Genomic DNA, 23,842 nt, shown 5'->3' with positions numbered 1-23,842 from the left:
TAAATGTGTGATGTTGAAAGAAATGCGAAGTTTTTAAGAACAACATATACATAGATCTGTCTACACGATATTTTCCTAAGATCTTTAGATAATATATAGGTTTTCAAGATATCTCGTTCACAATGAAAATGAATTCACGAGCAGCCACATAAAACTTCTTTGTCACGTAACACACAATCACGTGTCAAATCCCGCACCTTCACACATTCATAAGCGAGGCGATGTCACATGGTATCGTCCATAGAAGCAGTGACGGATTTTTTCATTTTCTGGCGGTAAGTCTAATTGGGTTCAGCACGAGAGTGGTCTCCCTTCGTCAACAAGCTCAGACTTTGATCATGTTGTCCTCGCGACTGTCCTGTCTCCTGTTAAACTGGTTTCTCGCTTTAACTGTCTTACAAGCTTTTACCAATTTTGTTGTCGCATTTTTGTTGACTGGAGTTGCATTTCTACTCATTCAAGTATACAGGATCCCTGCTATTCCCAGCGAGACCCTGCGGTCGCGATTCCAGCAGACGACGGGTTCAGGGAAGACGAAAGACAAACAGAACATTATACTTCACCGAGCTGGAGTATATGATTCACCCGAAAATACCCTCGAAGGAGTGAAATTGGTAAGTACTTCATGGTTTATCTGAAGTCGTATCAAGAAAATTGGACGTTCCACACTTGAAAAATGCAGTTTAGCGGGCGCAGCACCGGGCTCTACCAGCCACTCAATTACCGCGCTATAGTGCTAACCGCTGTCTCGCTATACCGTTACCGTGCCTCACGCTCCGGTGACTCTCGCTACACGGTCCAACACCCGTTTTTGGTCTTAGTGAAACTTACACGTCTTTACGATCCAACACCCGTTTTCGGTCTTAGGGAAACTTACACGTCTTTACGATCCAACACACGTTTTCGGTCTTAGGGGAAATTACACGTCTTTACGATTCCCCCCCCCCCCCCCTTTTTCGGCATTATAGAAACTTATACGTTTTTACGATTCAACACCCTTTTTCGGTCTTAGGGAAACTTACACGTATGACATGTTGGGAATGTGACATTTGACATATTTGGCACTGATGACATGTGATAGCGCTCATGGTCCAATGGTAGAGCGTGAGCCGAGGGAAGAGTGTTCGAGGCCCCCCAGCCCAAATTGGATCTGAAAAAGTGCGCCCGGTAAAGTGCACTACACCAAAAAGTAGCCAGTCCCCAACTTGTCCAAACGTCATAACGTCTTACAAATTACTGCGTGTAAACACATTTTCCAAACAAAAGTTGAATGACAACATTCTTCCACCAAATTATCAAAAGATAACCGCGGACCTTGTCATCCGAGGTCGGACGCTTTGTCCACATGTCACTAAAGAGGTTAATCCTCTCAGCAAGATAACAATTTTGAGGTAAGGGATGAAGCCACGCCCTGCTTCACATGACCAACCATGAATGAAAATAATTACTAAAAAATTGAATTGCACTCTAAGTGAAATTATTGGAGGTATATCTTCACAGAGCAACAACCTTCATCCAATGAGTTGACCTAAATTACATGTATATGCAGACCCTTATTGTGATAGTGTATGGCGGTATGTTATATAGGAAGGTAAATATACTAAATGAGACTTAAGCGCATTTGTGGATGAAAAGCGGGGTGGGGGGTATCGCCGACAGGACAGTATGCATGCACAGCATAATTGTGACCCTCTGCCGTGGCAAATCAGACGGGTACAGCTATGGGAACTTTGTACTCCCTCCCACAGAAACAGCAGGCAGGAAGATTTGGACTGCCGCTGTAGAAGCAGCATCCAAGAACCCAGTGTTATTTGATATGAATGTGATGGTCTGCCAGCACCATGCCCTCCGCACCCAGTTTATTGGATGTACAGTGATAACTTGTTTGATAGGCATTACTTAGAAGTTGGCGGATGACAAGATAGACAACAATTTTATGGATAACAACTTCTTTAATACTGTAAAAAGCGACGTTTCGGTATAGATCCTTATACCGTTGTCAAGCAAGACTGGATGAGGGACATAGTGCAGAATATATATAGCAAGTGGAGGATTAACAGTAGAGGATTAACAGTAACAACAAGGGCATACATGAGTGGGATAACATAGGTAGGTGTGACAACAAGGATGATGCTATCACAACACGATCCTCTACTGTTAATCCTCCACTTGCTATATATATTCTGCACTATGTCCCTCATCCAGTCTTGCTTGACAACGGTATAAGGATCTATACCGAAACGTCACTTTTTACAGTGTTAAAGAAGTTGTTATCCATAAAATTGTTGTCTATCTTGATGTACAGTGATATTGAGAATCCCATTTTTACAACATACCGCATTTGTTACATGATATATTGCTCCCCCTCGCCCCCTACCCTGTAGACTATGCTATTATAGGGAAAGGGAGGGTGGGAAAATTACTAGCGTTGATAAACATGATGAAAGAATGCCGAGAGTGATATCCAAAGTGAGCCCGTTGCTTTAGTAGAAGGAAGTGACGTGGGCAGAGGAAGTCACATGGATGGATAGAAGTGATGTTGTTACAGGTTGTTGATGAACATGGAACTTTGGAAGTAAAGGGGGTTATGTGTGCGAAGTTACTTTTTGCCTGTTATATGAAACAGAAAGTCGAAGAATTTATAGTACGAGTAATTAGTGGGATGGAAAAAATAAATGCTGCCCATAAACCCATTTAGCAACTTACTGCTAAATGTTACTGTTAAATGTTACTCTGAAAGTTTATACTGTCACTGTCAGTCTATATTAAGGAGATTAACATACTGTGTTTTCAATGTAGAGCTAGGTTACCTGTAGATTTAACCCCGCTAAATTGAATTTGGAACCTAACACGCAGCGTGAGGTTTCAAATGTTAAATTTAGAGGGGTTAAATCTACAGGTAACCTAGCTCTACACTGAAAACACAGTATGTTTATCTCCATTCTACCATGACTAAATAAAACGCAAACTCTTTGGTGTTAGCAAATATACTGAGTGAAGCGGCATGGGTTGAGTTCAGTGTTTTGAGTGTGTTATCGATCTGAATTACGGAATCACCGAACAAAATATGTGTTGTATATACTCAAGCAGTTTGTTTACACAGTAATACTTCAATCGAACATATGACAGGCATTGAAAGCATATAAGCACGGCAACTTGGTAAGTTAACATGAGGTGGGCATCCCTAAAGAAAACAAAGCAAGCTTTGCAAGGCTTCCGCTCTACATCGGGTGTCACCATTATGACGTCATATCGCTCATTGTGACGCAAAAGATATGACGTAACTTTCGTATATATAGAAAAACATAAATACATTCCCTTTGTTGATTTCTGTCTTGTTTTTCGGCACGAAATGTATTGCCACACATCCTTTGAATATTGTAGTAACAGCACCTGTGCATTTTGTAACCTGTAATTGTAGATATCATTATTTAAATATGCCTACCGACAATGACTGAAAATAGTACTATTCTATGAATATTAGCTTCCACGGTGATGCGGCCTTCAAACCAGCTGTTTCAATCAGAGGGGGTTTATTGTGATTTAATAGCCTCTGATTGACCAATCAGAATCAAGTAAATTCCAAATTCATGGTAGAATAGTATATATATCCTGGTTTCACTTATTTGTGAGGTAAAATAATACACGTTCTAATAAGATCATTTCTTTTTCTATTAATGTCAACAAACATCTGTCAAAAGATATTTACTCGCATCATGACTGCACTCATATTTGGGAGATGCGTCCTACGTCACCTGTTTTCAGCGATGATGTTTTACAAGAAGATTGTATGGTGCCCCGTTGATGAAAAACAAAATTATGTTTCATACACAACACTTGTTCTTGGTGAAAATCTAATGGAACTCAACATAGTCCCAACATCAGTTAAGAAATATTTAATGAAATATTGAATGATTCTACCCATAATGAAACAGAATGGATCATTTTTCAACAATTTGGGTCCGTTGACTTGTTTCTGTGTCATCATACCTGGCGTGGATTGGTGCTTATAATATCAATCATTGGTTTGTCTGGTTCAGACTCGATTATTTACAGTCTGCTGTCATACAGCTGGAATATTGCTGAGTGTGGTGTTAAACAACAAGCAATCACAACTTTGACTTATTTTTCAACAGGTTTAGCTAGCCTCCATTAGACTCAATAGTAGGGGATGACCCTTGGACTCGATTGTAGAGGTATGACCCTTGGACTCGATAGTAGAGGTATGACCCTTGGACTCGATAGTAGAGGTATGACCCTTGGACTTGATAGTAGGGGATGACCCTTGGACTCGATAGTAGAGGTATGACCCTTGGACTCAATAGTAGGGGATGAACCTTGGACTCAATAGTAGGGGGATGACCCTTGGACTCAATAGTAGGGGATGACTTTAGACTCAATAGTAGGGGATGACCCTTGGACTCGATAGTAGAGGTATGACCCTTGGACTCGATAGTAGAGGTATGACCCTTGGACTCGATAGTAGAGGTATGACCCTTGGACTTGATAGTAGGGGATGACCCTTGGACTCGATAGTAGAGGTATGACCCTTGGACTCGATAGTAGAGGTATGACCCTTGGACTTGATAGTAGGGGATGACCCTTGGACTCGATAGTAGAGGTATGACCCTTGGACTCGATAGTAGAGGTATGACCCTTGGACTTGATAGTAGGGGATGACCCTTGGACTCGATAGTAGAGGTATGACCCTTGGACTCGATAGTAGAGGTATGACCCTTGGACTCGATAGTAGGGGATGACCCTTGGACTCAATAGTAGGGGATGACCCTTGGACTCAATAGTAGGGGATGACCCTTGGACTGATAGTGCAGGTGGTATGCTAGAACAGTGCTTACCTCTGTGTTAAACAACACTCACTCATGCTTCTCTATTAGACTGTTATGTATTTTAAACAACCATGTGTTAAAAGTCGAGCTTCAACATTGAAGTATTGTCTTGCTGCTCACATGCTCAGCTAACTGTTTAGGTTGTATGAGAGATCCCAAGTCCTATACATGGTATACACAGAGATGGGAACTCCTCACACAGCTTATGGGTGAACCATGGAATTGACATATTTTTTTAAAATTAGTAAGCATGAATTATGCAATGCCATATTTGTTTCAAAGAGTTTGAAATTCGTGCATTAGAGTTCCAAGGACATAGTTAATATAAGTTTCCAGGTGCCTAAATAAACTAGTGTCCAAAAGAAACGATACCACCTGTTTGCAACGACATAAAAGAAAAACTAAACAATGCAGAAGTTTAGGATTGGTGTTATGCTTTTGAGAAATCCTTTCACAACATCTGTACAAAAATTTCATTTCAATAAAATCTGTACAACCAATATGACAAGCCTTTAAAGATGGGTGGGGTCGAAAAATGAACATTTCATTAGAGCACTGATCACAGAAACAAAGGGAAATGTCACACCACACGTCTCAAAGTCAAGTCAGTAGCGGGTATGTCCACCGTGAGCATCAATACATGCCAGAACACGCCTACGGACTGATGACGTCAAACGTCTGATGACGTTGGGAGTGATGCGTTGCCATTCCTCGAGGAGACATCGTTCCAAGTCCTGGACGTTGACTGGAGGCACACGGCGACGTCGGATTTGCCGATCGAGGTGGTCCCATAAGTGCTCGATGGGATTCATGTCCAGTGAACATGCGGGCCATGGCAAAACCTGTACGTTGGCGTTGGCAAGGAAGTTCTGTGTCAATCTTGCTGTATGTGGCCTTGCATTGTCATGTTGGAAAAGGAGTCCACAAGGCTGTTGCTGAATAAAGGGCACCACAACAGGCCGTAGGATGTCATCAAGATAACGCTGTGCATTCAGGTTTCCACGAATTACCACAAGCATCGTTTTGACGTCACCACATATGCCACCCCAAACCATTAACCCTCCACCTCCAAACGGCCGGACCTGTTGGATACAGTTAGGCGCCAAACGTTAACCAAATCGTCGGTATACAAGCTGCCGTCCATCGTTTCTGAAGATGAGGAATCTGCTCTCATCAGAGAACATAACACGTGCCCAGTCCCGCCGTTGCCAACGTTGAACTCGCCTGGCCCAGATCAGTCTGTTGTTCCGGTGTCGAGGCGTCAGGAGCGGTCCGCGGTAGGGATGACGTGGCCGGATACCATACTGCCGTAGTCTCCTGTAGACGGTCTGTCGACTGATCCTGTGTCCCAGTGCTGTAGCTGCCGTGGACGTCGCTGTTACGGTGCGGTTCCTCAGGTGTAATACCCGGATGTAACAATCTTCACGGGGCGTGGTTACTCGTGGTCTTCCACTCCTTGGCCTGTCTGACGTCTGACCTGTCTGACGTAACCGCTGCATCAACCTGGTGATAGTGATGCATGCGCAGCCCAACCTTCTGGCGACGTCGACGTGTGACGCTCCTTGTTGGACCATTCCAACGGCTCTCTCTCTCTCTGTCAAACGTGGCATATCTTGTGTTCTTTTTGTTGCTGTGATATCAACTTGTCTGATCAGCCGTTTTATACAGTTTTTCTGCACGTGCAGAACATGCTAGAGAGGGAAATGTCACTTTCACGAAATTTACGTTTTTCCCGGAAGTGATCACGTGTTCCCGGTATTTTTTATCGACTATGCTGTGTTTGGGATGTGCAATACGAATTGGCATGTTTTCATACTTGACAATTCACTTAGTAAAAAACAAATTTGAAAATAAGTTGGTATCGTTTCTTTTGGACACTAGTTTAGAAATAATATTTTTCTGCAAAAAATATCTTGTGACATTGGTTATTATCATGACATTATGAAACCAGTGTGCATGTGTTTTGGAACATTTACACTGGACAAAGATATAGAAAATTATCGACACTATTAACAAAACTTTAAATGATCGGTATGATTCACAAAATAAACCAGGGGATTCAGAAGTTGGAATGGTATTAATCTCAATGAAACGAAGGGAGCCGACTTTCTAAATAACAAGTAATTATTATCAACTCATAGTGAAATGACATTCAGCAAGTTTGAAGATGGACCTTTTTAACAAAGTAGAAAAACTTCCGCCACCTTTATCAACAAAATGGATACATATTGCCTACACATTTACACTGTACTTTCCCACCATCAATGCTATCTAAAAAGGGACACTAAAAAACAATAAAAACACTAAAAAACATAATAAAATTCACACAAGCTAATAATGATAGCATCCTGGTACGTGATGATCATGTGACAGGATACAATTAATCTATTTTTATCTTTAGTATGTGACTGCAGTCTTCCTGATACGATTAAATTTCTGGGCACACCTGAGCATCTTAATGTTTGCCCTGAGCATGTCGGAGCACACTTCATATACCTTTACAGGGTTCGAAATTCCTTGCATTAGAGTGCCAATGGCATAGATAAATCATAACAGCATGCAAGAGATAAGCCCCTGGTGCCTGATAGAACACTTAGAAATCAAAAATATCCTTGACGATGTTTCCTGAAGTCAGTAATAAATGTACTCTTACACATGCAAACTGAACAGTTACATCATAAAAACGCTTGTGAATTAGCTCATCGTTGTGAAATAATATTAATCAATAATTCCATATTAAAGATAAATCGAAACTGCTCATGTTGGCACTCTTAACTTAAGTTCCAAAGGTCACTTGTTCTGGACATCTTAACGAGTGCCCCATGACACGTTTGAAAACAAAAACATTTCTATCCCTTCCATATTTCTGTGTGCAACCAAGACAACAATCTTAATACAGGATATGACCTGACCCACATTATTCAACGTGCGAGAAAAAGTGATCTGTCATATCGCTGCCCTGAACACGTGTGATGTGACAAGGATCTAGCTATGCATTGTCAGGTGTATGTATGCAGCCTCAAATCTACAGCAACTATCAGGGACAAAATACCCAAATTGGACTGAAAAATAATCCCACCTAAATTATCATGATTGTCGACCAGTGATATCGGGGGGGGGGGGGAGGTCACGAAAAAATGACACAGCGAAGGAGGGGTTCACCAAAATTTATCATGGGGGAGGGTCATGAAAACATGATGCAGTTCTATTTGTTTTCAAATTGTAAACTTAAAACTTTTAACATTATTTGGGGACTTGGGGGGGTGGGGGGTGGGGGGGCATGGGTTCAGTCCAGTGTAAAGGAAAAATGTTAATGTAGCAAGTGTTAGCAAAATACAGTGCTTAAATGTTCCCTATAAAAGTCCAGTTTCCACCCTTGCCGAACTAGACTGAAATTTCCAGGCTCAAATGTAGCGCCACCAGTGGCTATTACGAGTTAGGCCCCTCCTATTGACCAATCAGATTCCATCACTCATATCACTTACATTTGCTTCAAACAAAGTGGCGGCACCCAAGGCAAGGCAATCTGATCAATAATCAAGCTCTATATTGTAATAAAACGGGTCTTACCCCGCAAAGTGCATCAGATGACTTGAACACTTTGATTATAAACATGATAAACATGAAATGATTTGCAAAATATCTGTCAACGCCCAGTAGGCGGTACAGATGCTTTGCAAATCCTTCAGTCGACCAAGATCTGCACGTTGAAATCAATGTTGTTTACGAACAGGATGTCTAGTTCATTATGCGATTTTGATTGGACTATGCCTAGACTCGTTAGTCCAGCCAAATGTAACTCTGGAATTACAGTAACTGGTAACTGGACTTTTTTGTCAGTTAACTCCCTTGCCTGTATGATAAACAAATAGGGACTCAAGTGCCATATGTGTATGGCATCTTGTATATTCTTTATAAACAAAGTCCAAGGCTATACATCTTGTCGCTTCATCATTCACGTTGACCATTGTGTAGAACATGTGTAAAGACTAAGTTAATGTATCTTGCGTGACTACAATACATGAAGATAAACAAATGAGTTATGTATATTTAGCATGTTTAGTGATCCTAGTGATACAAGTATCACAAGCAGGCAGTGTAGTTTAGCCCTAAGATGGCTTGTGAATCAGGGCCAAGGACATTCAGCATGAGTTCCAAGGGCACCATTTGATGAGGATCACCTCCATCATCCAAGTGCTGGAGCATGTCGAGGGAGACACATGATGTGACAGCTTGTAGAGATCTGTGTGCTGTACATGCTGCACTAAACTTATGCTGAACTAGAAGTAACGTAAAACTTACAAAGTTGCATATGGACAGGTGGATCCAGAGATGGGGTGCAGGGGGTGCACACGCCCCTGTTCAGACACTGTCAACCTGTGTCAGGTTCCCAGCCCATCTTCTAAGTCATATATATGTGATTATTTCCAAAATATGTAAGAAGATATTTTTTAATTTCGTAATGATATTCACAAAATCATGAACTGGTCCTGATGCCATTTGTCTTTAGCATGTCCATCACTATCATTAATATGTATTGTTCACATTGTGATGTCGTTTTCGAATTCTGGATCCAATGTCTCGGCATATTAAGGATGGGTATTGGATGTTTAACATGTATCGCAATATTTTACAATGCATAAGGCCGTATTGCGATACGTATCACGATATATTGTATAATTCAAAACTCGAAGGAATTTGAACATCAATGCATGAATTGAAGTTCATAAATGGAACAAAACAAGATGCTTGAACAGCATTATGTTTACTCATTCAATAAATACTCAGGGAGGCATGCTTCAGGATAGTGATGACTTGGTATTACAAAATTGCCAGAGAAGAACTCCAGAATGCGAACCTGCAATTTGGAATTACGGAAACATTTCAAAGGGACATGTATTCGGCAAGTGTATAACATTATTCACATGATAAAAATCACCGATATACCAAGCATTAAAACATGATATTGTGATGCATATGATGGAAGGAATGAACCTCAATTTACCGACATACCGGTAACACCGCGTACTCTTACTGCATATGTAACATTGCTACTTTCTACCGAACTAATAAAGCACAAAAAACTTACGTGACTTGGTTCTGTAACCACGGAAATACTGCAATTACATCATGATAAAGCCATCATCAATCCTGGCTGCTGAAGGAGGTTTCTAACTACACACCTATTGCCGATACCCTTGCATACAACTTTCATCTCTGGTATTGATCACATAAACAAGCAGACAGACCAGACAAGGATGCAATTGAGGAGATAGCCTGCATATTGTCATTTTACATGATGCTTGATTGAATTGAGAACCTGTGCCCATTCTTTCATTACCTGAAATGTAAATCTCTCCTTTGTTTCCATGGTTACAGGCTTATGAGTGTGGTGTTGGTGGTGTGGAGGTTGACCTTGAGTTCACTGCTGATGGGGTCGGTGTTCTGTTCCATGACAGCACCCTGGACAGAACCACTGATGGAAGTGGGCCAATCTGTCACCTGAATTATGAGGAAGTCAGGAAGTTGGATGCAGCTTCAAAACATGCCTGCAGGTGAGTGATGGAGTGTGATCGTTGGTGATTATTGCACTTATATACAGGGATGTGAAATCTCCATGCAAATGCGAAAAATCACGTTTTTTAAAACAGTAGTCCTCGGAAAAAATCGTTTCCTCGGAAAAATATAATCAAAGATTTTTAAAAAATTCCCCGAAAATTATTATCAAGTTCCCGGCCAACGGTGGTGGATTGTTCTGTTTTCGTTCAGAGCTTTGAGCATCATAGATTCCTTTATTATTATTCATGACACATACGTTTTCTATCACGAATACTTGCACTGGCCGTGGGGTGTGGTGTCACACAGATATTGTAAATACTCATATAATATAGCGTTGTGCCTGTTCTTGTGTGTATGGCTGCTTGTACTAGTCCGGACTGATGCTGATTTATAGCCTACTGAGATACCATGCCGCAGTTTAACATGAATACCCACTCAGACACAGTATGACTCCGATCCGACCAGTCCTTGTTTTAGCCTCTTAATGTCAAGCCCCAGGCAAGGTACCATCTTTTAACGTCTTTTGGTATGACGCGATCGGGGCTCAAACCCCTGACCTTCCGCTCTCCGGGCAGACGCTGTACCACTAGACCACAGAGGCGGTTGTGCGTGATTGTAAGCGATACCGAGGGAGTGAGTAGTGGGTGGGTGGTTGGGCGGGTAAGTGATTGAGTGATAAGAAGTGATGTCAAGTGAGTAAGTGATAGTGTGTTATTGGGTGGATGAGAGTGATGGAGTGAGTGATGAAGGGAAGGAGCAGCTGGATCAAGTCTGGACTTGGACAAGATGAACCTGTATTTGATAAGCAGCAATCCTAGCCCTTTGGCACCTATTTTAGATGACTGGAAGTGAAATTCAAGTAAGAAGGGAAAATTTTATGAACATGGTCTCGGCAATAGTGTCTCCAAGATTTGATCACAAAATGCTGGTTCAATTTTAAACATGGCATGTTGAAAATGCTCTCTTTGCTATTGACAAAATATGTGCAAACCATACACTTATTGCATTTCAAACATAAAACAGAGGTCATTGATTGCCCAGTCACTTAAGAGATGCCATTTACTGTGCAGAGTTACATCCCTTGGGCATGCCAGAAACCCATGATCGTGGGTTCGAATCTCTTTTCGCCCCGATTTTGTTTCTAGGTTTGTCAGCACCATACCCGTGCTTGTGCGTTTCACCAAGGTGGTAAATGTCAAAGACCTGCATCCCTCTGGGCTTTCCTCCCACATTAATCTGACATGCAGTGATATGACTGGAATACTGTTCAAAGCAGCTTTAAACCCAGCTCACTCATAATGAACCATGTAGAATTTCATAATATGGGATACCGATTTCTGCATTCTATGCTGGTCGATTGAGGCACCAATTGGGATTGGGTCGTCAGGTTATAAGATTGTCTGGTCCAGATTGTGTTGGAATATTGCTGAGTGTGGCCTTAAACAACAAACAAACGTAGATCTGGAAACCCATATTTTCTACATTTTCTCAGAAAAACTATTATGGTTAATATATAGAATAACCTACTAAAAACATAATCATGTGAAAAATATTTCATTCCAGAAAAAAACTGAAAAAAGTTTGAACCCAGGCTAAAAAACATTTTCACTGGACAGGATAGACAATATTTTAGATGCAATGCCAATTTAAAGACCTCTCTGATACATTGATGTGACTGCATCATAGGGCGACACGAGCCAGTGTGCACGTATTGTTTTAGCTGAAGTACTCTACTCAGCGTTAATAAGCAGTGCTATTTGGTGTGTGATTGGATTAATGTAAGGTTTGATGAGGGTGAGGATTCTCCTGTAAACCTGACGGAGGACATTTCAGGGTTAGAAATTAACATTTTTAGTCCACTAGTCCTTATAATGATAACATATAGCAAAACCCTTTAAAAAGGCAAATTTCTACTAGTCCTTATGATACCTTAACTATTGGGCAGTTTGGCAAGGACTACAGGACTAGTGCCAATTTCTAACGCTGCATTTTGTTAAGATATAAATCCACTGATGCTTGAGAGGAAGGGGTGTTGCATTCATATTGAGTCGCATTTTTGACTATGGGCCAGCGGTCGCATTCTTTTGGAGACGCATTAATTTCACGTTTTACAGTATGTATGAATGTACAAAAAATGTCTAATGTTCATTTTGACTTCATGTCAGTCTTATGAAATAGACAATGCTTCTGACAATTACTGATTACTTTGGTATTATTAATGTCAATAAACATTATACTGTTACAATTTTAGAAATTGCAATTGTTGTAAAGTATTATAATACTTAGATGCACTGAAATATGAACATTTGAAACCTCTGTCTGTCTCTATTTGAATTTCGGGGAATTGAATACCAAAACAAGCTCTATTTATTGCCTAAATATGTTGCTACTTTTGAAGTTAAAGTTAAAGTATGCCCGAGGGCTTTTCATGAGCTCAAAGGTTTTACTTTTTTAACCAAAACTCAGGAGGAGTGTTTTATCCACCTTATGAACCGTCTAAATAAAAGAAATACCAGAAAAAATGAGAAAATATCAAGATGGTGAAACAATACAGTGTGTCAGGGTATGAAAAGAATTCGATGAAATCGTGCGAGAGAAACACCATGTGCAGCATGGACCCACTGGAGTCATGAAATGTAAAATTGAACATCTTTTCAATAGTGAATTATAAACCAAGGTTGTTGGGAACATAATGCAATATAGGGTAATACGGTGATAGGTTTGTTAGGAATCATATGTTCATGAAGGGTGTGTTTGTTGTGGTTTGCAGATCGAAAACAGGTCCAATGCAGATTCCGTGTCTGGAAGAGTGCATCCAGGAGTGTCTGAAGCTGGATCTCACACTGTACATCGACTGTAAAAGCCAGCCAGAGAAGGTGCGTGAACATAATAGCTATGACCATCAAATATCCACTCCCAATAATAATTTATAATGCGGCAAATTCCATGCACAAAGTGAATGCTTATAACACTAAATGCTTCTTACTACCCCACACTGTGGATAAGTGTGAACTCAGCTCCCTTGGGGGTATACAAACAAGCTGCTGTGGAAGATGTGAGAAGGTATACAGACATATTTCAATGTCATCTTATCAGGTACCCATTTACTACTTCCCGAAACAGAGGCAAATGTTGAACAATGTCTCTTGCCTAAGGACACACCAGATGTTACCATGTAACATGTGTTTTAGTATTGGGCAGGACTGACACCCCAGAAACTCAGAAGCCAATCTGCCAAACATGTTACCCATCCACCTACCAATGTTGCTTAAATTGATATGATTTGTGGCCTGTGTCAAGTACAAAGGGCCATGTTCACTGATTTGCCTGATTTTTTAGAAATTTATATGTATTTTCACCAGTCGCAAAAATGATCTGAGACAGAGTTTCCAGTCTACCTGAGTGGTAGTTCACAAGGAAATGTCACATACCTGAGTAATTAACGAACTACTAATTCAGTAGGGCTGTTACGATTCACTTGGGTATTCGGTGAATCGAACCGTAACCATTCATGAATTGAATTTATTATTCATGGCCACTAGAATCAAATATTTATGAATATGCTATCATGTATATTTACATACCCTGTACCTAAAAAAAATCCATAACAACATATTATATGCATAGATTTCTTTCAATGACAACACTCTAATAATATTTAATTTGACAGTATTGTTGGCACTGGTCATTGTCGCATTTGAGACGATACTAGTACCTTTATAAGTGCAGTATATAAATGTATAATTTATTAATAATTAACAAACCATGTCAAATATTTTATGATGTTATTGTTTCACTGAATATAATAAATAATACATAAACTGCTGACTTGTTATTGTATTTGTGAATTAATATTTGTATTCGTTACCCTATATCTGTGATATGAATCGTATTCGCCTCACAGTGTATTTATTGCAGCCCTAGTATTCAGTATATTTTGCTCCCACGGATCCAGTCTATTTGGTAATTTTAAACCAATGAGTAGACATTTTTTAAGTAATTCTGCTTAAAATGCTGTTTCAGGTAACTTCTAATTTCCTTTGTCATGTGCTGCCGCCAATATGTTAGATGTTGCATTCTGGATCAATGCTCATGATATTAATCACTGGATTGTCTGGTCCAGACTCAATTATTTACAGACCGCCATCATTTAGCTGAAATATTGCTGAGTGCGGCGTTAAACAACAAACCAACCAACCAGCTGTAAATCAGGAAAGTTTTGCAAGCAGGAAAGTGATAAGGATAAGGAAGAGAAAATAAGGTGTCAACTTCTTTATTATGAGGAACACAACATTTAGGAGTAGATGCTTACTCCTTCCTCAGGTGATGAAGCATATACTCAAAAACGTTGTGTTCCTCATAATAAAGAAGTTGACATCCATATATTCTCTTCCTTATGTGTATCACTTCTAAATGCCTTTTAAAGACCTTTTTATGGATGTCGATAAAATGTGAAAGCTCTTAAGTATTTACCCTAATTTTAATAATGATGACTCCCTGAATAGAATCTGACCTTAGCAATGTCAGACAAGTCCATTTTATGAACAGGTGGGTTAAGTTTGGTATTACGAGCATATTCTCACAATCCTCTCGTCAATGATCTGTAACTATTCTCCTAATACTGATTGTCATATCTCTCCCACTACATCTATGGGGAACAATTCACTAGACACTTCCCTCTGAAAAATAACGTTGTCCAATTTACGACATCATCAAGTTGACGCATATTTGAATCTCTATATTTGACGTCTTTATAGAACAATAATTTAATTGTTCTTTGAGATTTATTGCATAGCTGTCTTATATAGACCAATCATAAGCAAAAAAAGTAAGGAGTCATATATCTTTTATTCACTTTCACATATTGTCAAACCAGCCCCGAATGGATTAAATGAATAATCCCTTATATTCTGTTTCCTTATTTGCACATCGTTCTACAGTGTTAATCAATAGTCTAATCTTGAAAGTTCTCAAACCTGACACATCACGACAAGTTTCTTAGATAACGCTGAGTAGTCGAGACATGATGGCCTTATTACACTACTGTCAGATAAACATGCTCCTTCAACCTTCCTTGTTCGTTACAGCAACACATGCATCTACAGTTGAAAGAACAATGAGTGACCTTTTCATCATGACACTTCCTACTCATACAAGATAACATACCGTATTCGACGTAATAAGCGCCCCGCTCTAATAAGCGCCCACGGCACCATTTTCTAAGATATTGGCTAGTGAACAATCCCAATTAGCACCCCTTCCGATTGATCAATTTACACAAGACTTATTTATTCGCGAATAATACGCACTCGTGTGCCTTTCAACTCTGTATTTTTCACCAAAATAACATTCTAATAAGAGCCCCCTATTTCTAATTTTGAGTGCGCCCCAGGCGCTTATGACGTCGAATACAGTATGCAAAAGAAGCTTTGATGTTTGGTAATCTAATCAATAGGGTGTCACAGATTTACATCAAAACAGTGGTGCATGTGTCACTTGCAGTAAGCGAGACGTAGAACTTTTGTGCATTATTATTCACTGCAGTAGAGTTTATGTAGGTCTTCCCTGCTGATCAGTAAAATAAAGTTATTCTGCTACCTAAGCTGAAAACGCTGCAGGGGGAATTATGCAGAGCTATTATACTATTGGGTTTATGAAGTATTTTCATGAGGATTTAATTGTGTTATAGTGATGTATTTTGAATATTTTACGCAATTATGCAGCTTACTGGGTGATCTGTGTCTAGAACCTGTGTCAGCCTCAGGCATTATGCATGTTAAGCTGACATGCTGGTTTTACTCGACATGCTGCTACTACTGACATGCTGGTATTACTGATATACTGGTATTACTGACATACTGGTATTACTGACATGCTGGTATTACTGACTTGCTGCTACTACTGACATGCTTGTATTACTGACGTGCTGCTACTACTGACATGCTGGTATTACTGATATACTGATATTACTGACATGCTGCTACTACTGACATGCTGGTATAACTGATATACTGGTATTACTGACATGCTGCTTATGACTACTGACATGCTGGTATTACTGATATACTGGTATTACTGACATGCTGCCTCTACTGACATGCTGGTATTACTGACATGCTGCTACTACTGACATGCTGGTATTACTGATATACTGGTATTACTGACATGCTGCTTATAACTACTGACATGCTGGTATTACTGATATACTGGTATTACTGACATGCTGCAACTACTGACATGCTGGTATTACTGATATTACTGACATGCTGCTACTACTGACATGCTGGTATTACTGACATGCTGCTACTACTGACATGCTGGTATTACTGACACACTGGTATTATTGACATACTGGTATGACTGAAATACTGTTATTACAGAAATACTGGTATTACTGACATACTGGTATATCTGACATACTTGTATTACTGACATACTGGTATTACTGACGCGCTGGTATTACTGACGCGCTGCTACTACTGACATACTGGTATTACTGACATGCTGGTATTACTGACATGCTGGTATTACTGACATGCTGGTATGATTGACATGCTGGTATTGCTGACATACTGGTATTACTGACATACTGCTATTACTGACATACTGCTATTACTGACATACTGCTATTACTGACATGCTGGTATTTCTGACATGCTGGTATGATTGACAGACTGGTATTACTGACATACTGGTATTACTGACATGCTGGTATTACTGACAGACTGGTATGATTGACAGACTGGTATTACTGACATACTCAGCTATTACTGACATGCTGGTATTACTGACAGACTGGTATTACTAACAGACTGTTATTACTTACAGACAAGTATTACTGACATGCTGGTATTTCTGACATGCTGGTATGATTGACAGACTGGTATTACTGACACACTGGTATTACTGACATGCTTGTATTACTGACAGACTGGTATTACTGACATATTGGTATTACTGACATGCTAGTATTACTGACAGACTGGTATTACTAACAGACTGGTATTACTGACATACTGGTATAACTGACATGCTGGTATTACTGACATGCTTGTATTACAGACTGGTATTACTGACATGCTGGTATTACTGACAGACTGGTATTACTAACAGACTGGTATTACTGACAGACTGGTATTACTGACATGCTGGTATTACTGACTTGCTGGTATTACTGACAGACTGATATTACTGACAGACTGATATTACTGACATACATGCTGGTATTACTAAAATACCTTTTTTTCTTTTTTTTGTGTTTAACACCGCACTCAGCAATATTCTAGCTATATGATGGTGGTCTGTAAATAATCCAGTCTGAACCAGACAATCCAGTGATTGGGAGTCATGAACATCAATCTACGCAGTTGGGATCAATGACATGCATCAACAAAGTCAGCGAACCTGACCTACCGATCCCGTTAGTCACCTCTTACGACAAGCATAGTTGCTTCTTACGGCAAGCATGGGTTGCTGAAGACTGGCACTGGTATTACTGACATTTGGCATATTGATATTACTGACACACTGGTCAAAGTACCATTCGATCCAACTCATTACTATGTTTTCTGAACCCTATGTTTAATAGCTCATCTATTGTTGCAGACAGCGGAGCTACTAGGAACACTATTCAAGAAGTATCCAGCATTGTACAACAAGGCTATTGTGTGCTCCTTCTATCCTCAAGTCATCTACAGTGTGAGTTCCACTCTTGTCTAAACTACTACTGAGGCTAGAGTTTTAATTTCTGTGTTTACAGATATTTTTAATGTTTGTTTGTTGTTTTGTCAGCAATATTCCAGCTGTAAGTCAGCGATCTGTAAATAATCAAGTCTGGACAAGACAGTCCTGTGGTTGACATCATGAGCATCAATTCATGCAATTGGGATTCAATGACATGCATCAACTAAGTCAGCAAGCCTGACCTCCCAATCCCTTTAGTCGCCTCTTATGACAAGCATAGTCGCCTTTTACGGCAAGCATGAGTTGCTGAAGACCTGTTCTACCCCGGATCTTCAGAAATGTTCAGTGAGAATTCTGGTCCGTAAGTCGAAACAAAATTCAGAAAAAAAAATTCTCAAAATGTTATAGGTTATGTTTCTGTGAGTGCAGTGTTGTTGACAGTTTAGTGAATTGTATACACTATATTTTTTTGGTGAACAGACACAGACAGATAAGTTATAAAGTCTCACCATTTGTGCAATGTATCAGGAAACAAATATAACAGTCAATTATGCAATGACATGAGATCTGAAAACTACACACACGCCATTACAAAAGGAAATTACGATAGACTTGATTCACACAAAAAATATACAAAGGGAATTTTGTACACACAAGTGGTGTAAGAGTGAACAAGGATAAGAGTAGGAAAAATACCCAAAAATCTATTAAACATAAATCACAATAGCATATATAAAGCCTAAAAGTGGTTATTGGTATAGGATCCATCTGCATCTTCTTAAAATTTCAAAACAGGTCTTGGCACAAAGAAGCGGCAATAGATATTCTTTAAGAATAAAGCGCCAAAAGATAATCCTTAAGAAGCACTGAACATTTATCTTGATTTGACAGCAGAGTAAAATCGGTACAATTTGACTGGGCTCCTTGTTAAAGTTATATCATAAATTGTCCCAAAAATAATATGTATAGGACAGTTAATGCTCTTTGTGTCAGCATATGAGAAAAGAAATAAAAACCAAATTGGTGAATATGCATCAGATGGCTAATGACAAGCTAATGATGAGCTTTCATTAAGTTAATGACAACATGATGTCCTTAAGACATTAGTCCAAATGGATTTAGTGACACATCCGTTATTAGTAAATTAAGGACAGGTTTTTCTGATGCCAGACTTGATTGTTAATTGTGTAAGTTTTGGCCTGCAGGTGAGGCGGAAGGACCCGAGTATTGTGACCGGCTTGACCCATCGCAGGAAGGTCCTGTCCACTGTGTCCGAGGGAGTCCTGAGGAACAAGGAGTTGTGGAAGAAGATTGTCTCCCCTGTCCTGGACGTCCTCCTGGAGTGGTCACTGTACTCCTGGGTCTGGTATCTGTGTGGAAACAGCTACTTCCTCATGCATAAAGACAACCTCTCACGGTCAGCCCCAGTCAGCAGATATTGTATTCAAGTCTTGTGTCTGTCATTGATAGAGTGGAAGCCTGGTCACCCTGACCCCCTGACTTAGGAACCCTGTCAAACAGAATTCTAACTCTGATGACATAATACTTGCAAATGCTTATAAGACAAACCCAGACAAACCAACTGAAACTGATTGGCAGCACGATGCCATGCTTCCAATTGGCTATAGTGGAGCTGTAAAGGCTGTAGTAGTAGGACTGTGAAGGCTGTAGTGGTGAGGTGAGGTGAAATGGGGTTTAACATCGCGTCCAAGATTATTGCACTTATATAGCGACGTGCATGTACGTGTGTGTGTTTGTGTGGCTGCTTGTACTAGTCCAGACTGATGCCGATTTATAGTGCTAGCTCACTGAGATACCATGCCGCAGTTTAACATGAATATCCCACTCAGACACAGTATACTGACTCCGAGCCGACCAGTCCTTGTTTTAGCCCCACAATGCCGAGCGCCAGACAGGGTAACAACAAGTACTGTGAAGCTGTGAAGGCTGAAGTGGGGATTTGTAGGCTGTAGTGAGGATGTGAAGGCTGTAGTGGAGATGTTGAAGGCTGTAGTGGAGATGTTGAAGGCTGTAGTGGGGATGTTGAAGGCTGTAGTGGGGTTGTGAAGGCTGTAGTGGGGATGTTGAAGGCTGTAGTGGGGTTGTGAAGGCTGTAGTGAGGATGTTGAAGGCTGTAGTAGGGATGTTGAAGGCTGTAGTGGAGATGTTGAAGGCTGTAGTGGGGTTGTGAAGGTTGTAGTGGGGATGTTGAAGGCTGTAGTGGGGTTGTGAAGGCTGTAGTCGAGATGTTGAAGGCTGTAGTGGGGTTGTGAAGGCTGTAGTGGGGATGTTGAAGGCTGTAGTGGGGATGTTGAAGGCTGTAGTGGGGTTGGGAAGGCTGTAGTGGGGTTGTGAAGGCTGTAGTGGGGATGTTGAAGGCTGTAGTGGGGTTGTGAAGGCTGTAGTGGGGATGTTGAAGGCTGTAGTGGGGATGTTGAAGGCTGTAGTGGGGTTGTGAGGGCTGTAGTGGGGATGTTGAAGGCCGTAGTGGGGTTGTGAAGGCTGTAGTGGAGATGTTGAAGGCTGTAGTGGGGTTGTGAAGGCTGTAGTGGGGATGTTGAAGGCTGTAGTGGGGATGTTGAAGGCTGTAGTGGGGTTGTGAAGGCTGTAGTGGAGATGTTGAAGGCTGTAGTGGAGATGTTGTAGGCTGTATTGGGACTGAATTTTGATGTAAAGGCTGTGAGGAGTAAATATTTTCATGGGAGTACACTTCACTGAGTCATTGGTGGCGTATATCAAACTTCACTGTTCATAAAATAGTATGTGCTAAATATATATAATGATATGTACTTTCTATTTTTTGCTGAGTATGTGAATATGACGTGTGTTATATGTATGGCATTAACATGATATTATGTTTATTATATGCATGATATGACAACAATAACATTGTTTTTCTTCAGGCATAATCTCAACTTCTGGACCAGCCTAGGAATTCAAGTGATCCCCTGGACCGTCAACGACCCGAGGGAGAAGGAACTCTTCACCCAATCTTTCAACTGTCCCATCATCACTGATGGCATGGAGACAGAATAGATCACCATCACACACTGACACTAGTGTTGGAGACCTAACTACATGGAATGGCTGTGTATTTAGAGTTAACTCCCTTGTACATGCCTTAAACCACTGACAAACTCAATGTTAGAACCTTTGTCAATACTTCACAGGTTTTGTGTCCTGTTCAAAAGAAGTTAAGGACCACCCAATTCTTTCATACATGTATTACTATAGTTAATCTATCATGCCATGACAAATGAACTATAGTAATATGAAAGAATATCCTTATCTTCTTTTGACTGGTATATAGCTACATTCCTCATTCACCTATGAATACGTACAGTTGATTTGCAATGTAAGTGGTAGAAACTAACTGTTTTAATTCACCAGTCCTTATAATGATAACACACAGCAAAACCCTTAATAATGGCAAATTTCTACTAGTCCTTATGATACCTGAACTATTGGTCAGTTTGACAAGGACTATAGGACTAGTGCCAATTTATAGCACTGGGTATAGTTGCTATTTTTGACCAACCTATCAAAACAAGGCCTGGTTCCAGCGATAAGGAAACAGTGTGTCTTCCGACCAATGACAGCTCAGGTTACATCATACAAACAATGTATTCCATGCAACATGCAGACACATTGCTTCAATATCTGACAATTTAGGTGTACACAAAGTTGATGGATGGAGTGCGACCATTTTGCTTCTGTCTAGAGACATACACAGTCTCATTTCACGTACAGATTCAAAATAGACGCGAAATCACAAAACGGTCGTATGAAGCCGATTCATTGGTGATAGAGGAACATAGTTTATACAAAACCCATGAATTATTGATGTTGGGATACAATACACGATAAAGCATGTTCTGTATTGATACAAGTTCACAAAGATCTGAACAGCAGATGGTTTTAAGCTGGTACTGAGTAACATTTTGACATCGTCATGCCGGTTTTAAGTACTTTTACGTCTGATCATGTATGGATGTTGTCTTAAGATCAGGAACATATTTTTGTCTGTTATATCACAATATCACGATTTTACCCTACCTCATAGATGATATGTTATGTATCCTAATATGACTTTCAACATATCTATTACTCCATTATTTTAACGGTCAAGTTTGGATTTTTTTTTTTTCCTTTTCACAAGTCCATGATAATGATCAGCTGAAGGGTTGCAATGTACCGAACAGTAAAAATGATATTCTCCAAACAAAAATCTCTACTACCTGAATCCTTCTAGTTTTGAAACATGCAGATATGCATTGTTTTTTTGTTTACAAATGTACTCTTTTTAACACCAACCAATAAGACATATATGGCATTGTTATGTTTTTGTTCTTTTAAATATATTTTAAGCTGTTTGTAATCATTTTAATAATATTATAATATGACAAATTGATGACCACTATTTTTATTATATTTTTTATCGATTTAGCTCAAACTGATTTTAAGAGACCAATATGCTTTCTACAATGATAAAAATTAGACATTGATGTGATAGATCTATTCTTCTGTGTATGTCTGTCCGATGTACACTGAAAATGCTAGGCATGCTGAAACCAGAATAAGCAATGCCATGTTAAAGTATTTCAGACAGATAGATATATACATCAATCTCATTAAAATCAGACCTTAGTTTTCACTACCGCTAAACAAAGATCTGAAGACATCCCATTAGGGGTCACGTCAGAATTACCTTTTATCTGACCAATCAGAGCATCGCTTACCAGATTATGAAAGTGACAATCGGAATGTGATTTCTAATCATGCAACCTCAAAAACTTTAACATGGGGTATTCCGAACGATAGTTAGGGTTTAACGACTGAATCCTTACAAGCTAGCCCATCTATTAGTCATTCCAGAATGTTTCTTTGTTCAGGTTTCAAATTTGTAATCGAGAATTTGTCAAAATATGTTTAAAAGCGTAGTCGCCAATTTGAAACTAGTGCCATAAAGCATGAGAAAGCTGCCTTCTGATTGGTCATTCCATTGGTCGGTCAAAGTTCGCACAAGGTCGGCTGACGTGACCCGTAATGGGATGTCCTCATGTCCTTAGTTTAGCGGTAGCGAGAACTAAGATCTGATTTTAATGAGATTGATATATACATCTGATCCCATCCATTAGACAAGGGGCGGTGGGGTAGCCTTGTGGTTAAAGTGTTTGCTCGTCATGCCAAAGGTCTGGGTTCGATTCCCCCTCATAGTCGCAATGTGTTAACCCCATTTCTGGTATTCCCTGCTGTGATATTGCTGGAATACTGCTGAACACATCATAAAGCCATACCCACACTCCTATAAACAAGAAATTGCATAGCATTGGGGATAGCTGATTAGCTATTTCAGATTATCTGATATGAGTGGATTGATAATGTTAATCCTGAGCTTTCATTGGCAAGGAGCCGTATTAATCTTGTTATTCCAGATTTTGAGTCAGTTATTCTGTATGTTTCTACCTGTCATAAATGGTGATGGTTATTGTTGTCATGGGTACAGGCTCATCACATGATGTGGAATGCATGACCACTGGTCCTCAAGGAACAGCATCAGCAGCCAGAGACTTGTTCTAGTGGCTTGTGTTTGTCCACAAGTCACTGCATGGTCTGGCTCCTGTGAACCTACAAGAATGTACAAAGGTTTACAAGCCTATAGTTTATTTTTATGGTTGTTTCTCTTGCTCAGTCAGCACAGAGTTGTTTACATAAGTGCCCATGGTCTAATTGCTTCAACAGCAGACATTCAT

At 40.0% G+C, this 23,842-nt stretch overlaps 1 protein-coding gene across 1 annotated transcript; it reads left to right on the top strand.

Annotated features, from left to right (window-relative positions):
* The first annotated feature begins 297 nt into the window (after nucleotides 1-297).
* LOC124141155 (glycerophosphodiester phosphodiesterase 1-like) lies at nucleotides 298-22,812 on the top strand. The gene is made up of 6 exons (XM_046509071.2): nucleotides 298-614; nucleotides 10,227-10,402; nucleotides 13,177-13,282; nucleotides 18,012-18,104; nucleotides 19,295-19,506; nucleotides 20,993-22,812. Exons 1-6 carry the CDS (start codon nucleotides 339-341, stop codon nucleotides 21,123-21,125), a joined length of 996 nt encoding a protein of 331 aa, XP_046365027.2. The 5' UTR covers nucleotides 298-338; the 3' UTR covers nucleotides 21,126-22,812.
* The last annotated feature ends 1,030 nt before the right edge of the window (nucleotides 22,813-23,842 follow it).

The sequence above is a fragment of the Haliotis rufescens genome, unplaced genomic scaffold (genome assembly GCF_023055435.1).
Source record: "Haliotis rufescens isolate VD_foot unplaced genomic scaffold, xgHalRufe1.0.p SCAF_11, whole genome shotgun sequence".
Taxonomy (NCBI): domain Eukaryota; kingdom Metazoa; phylum Mollusca; class Gastropoda; order Lepetellida; family Haliotidae; genus Haliotis; species Haliotis rufescens.
Note: the sequence above shows the minus strand (reverse complement) of the source record. Positions and strands in the feature narration are given on the sequence as shown.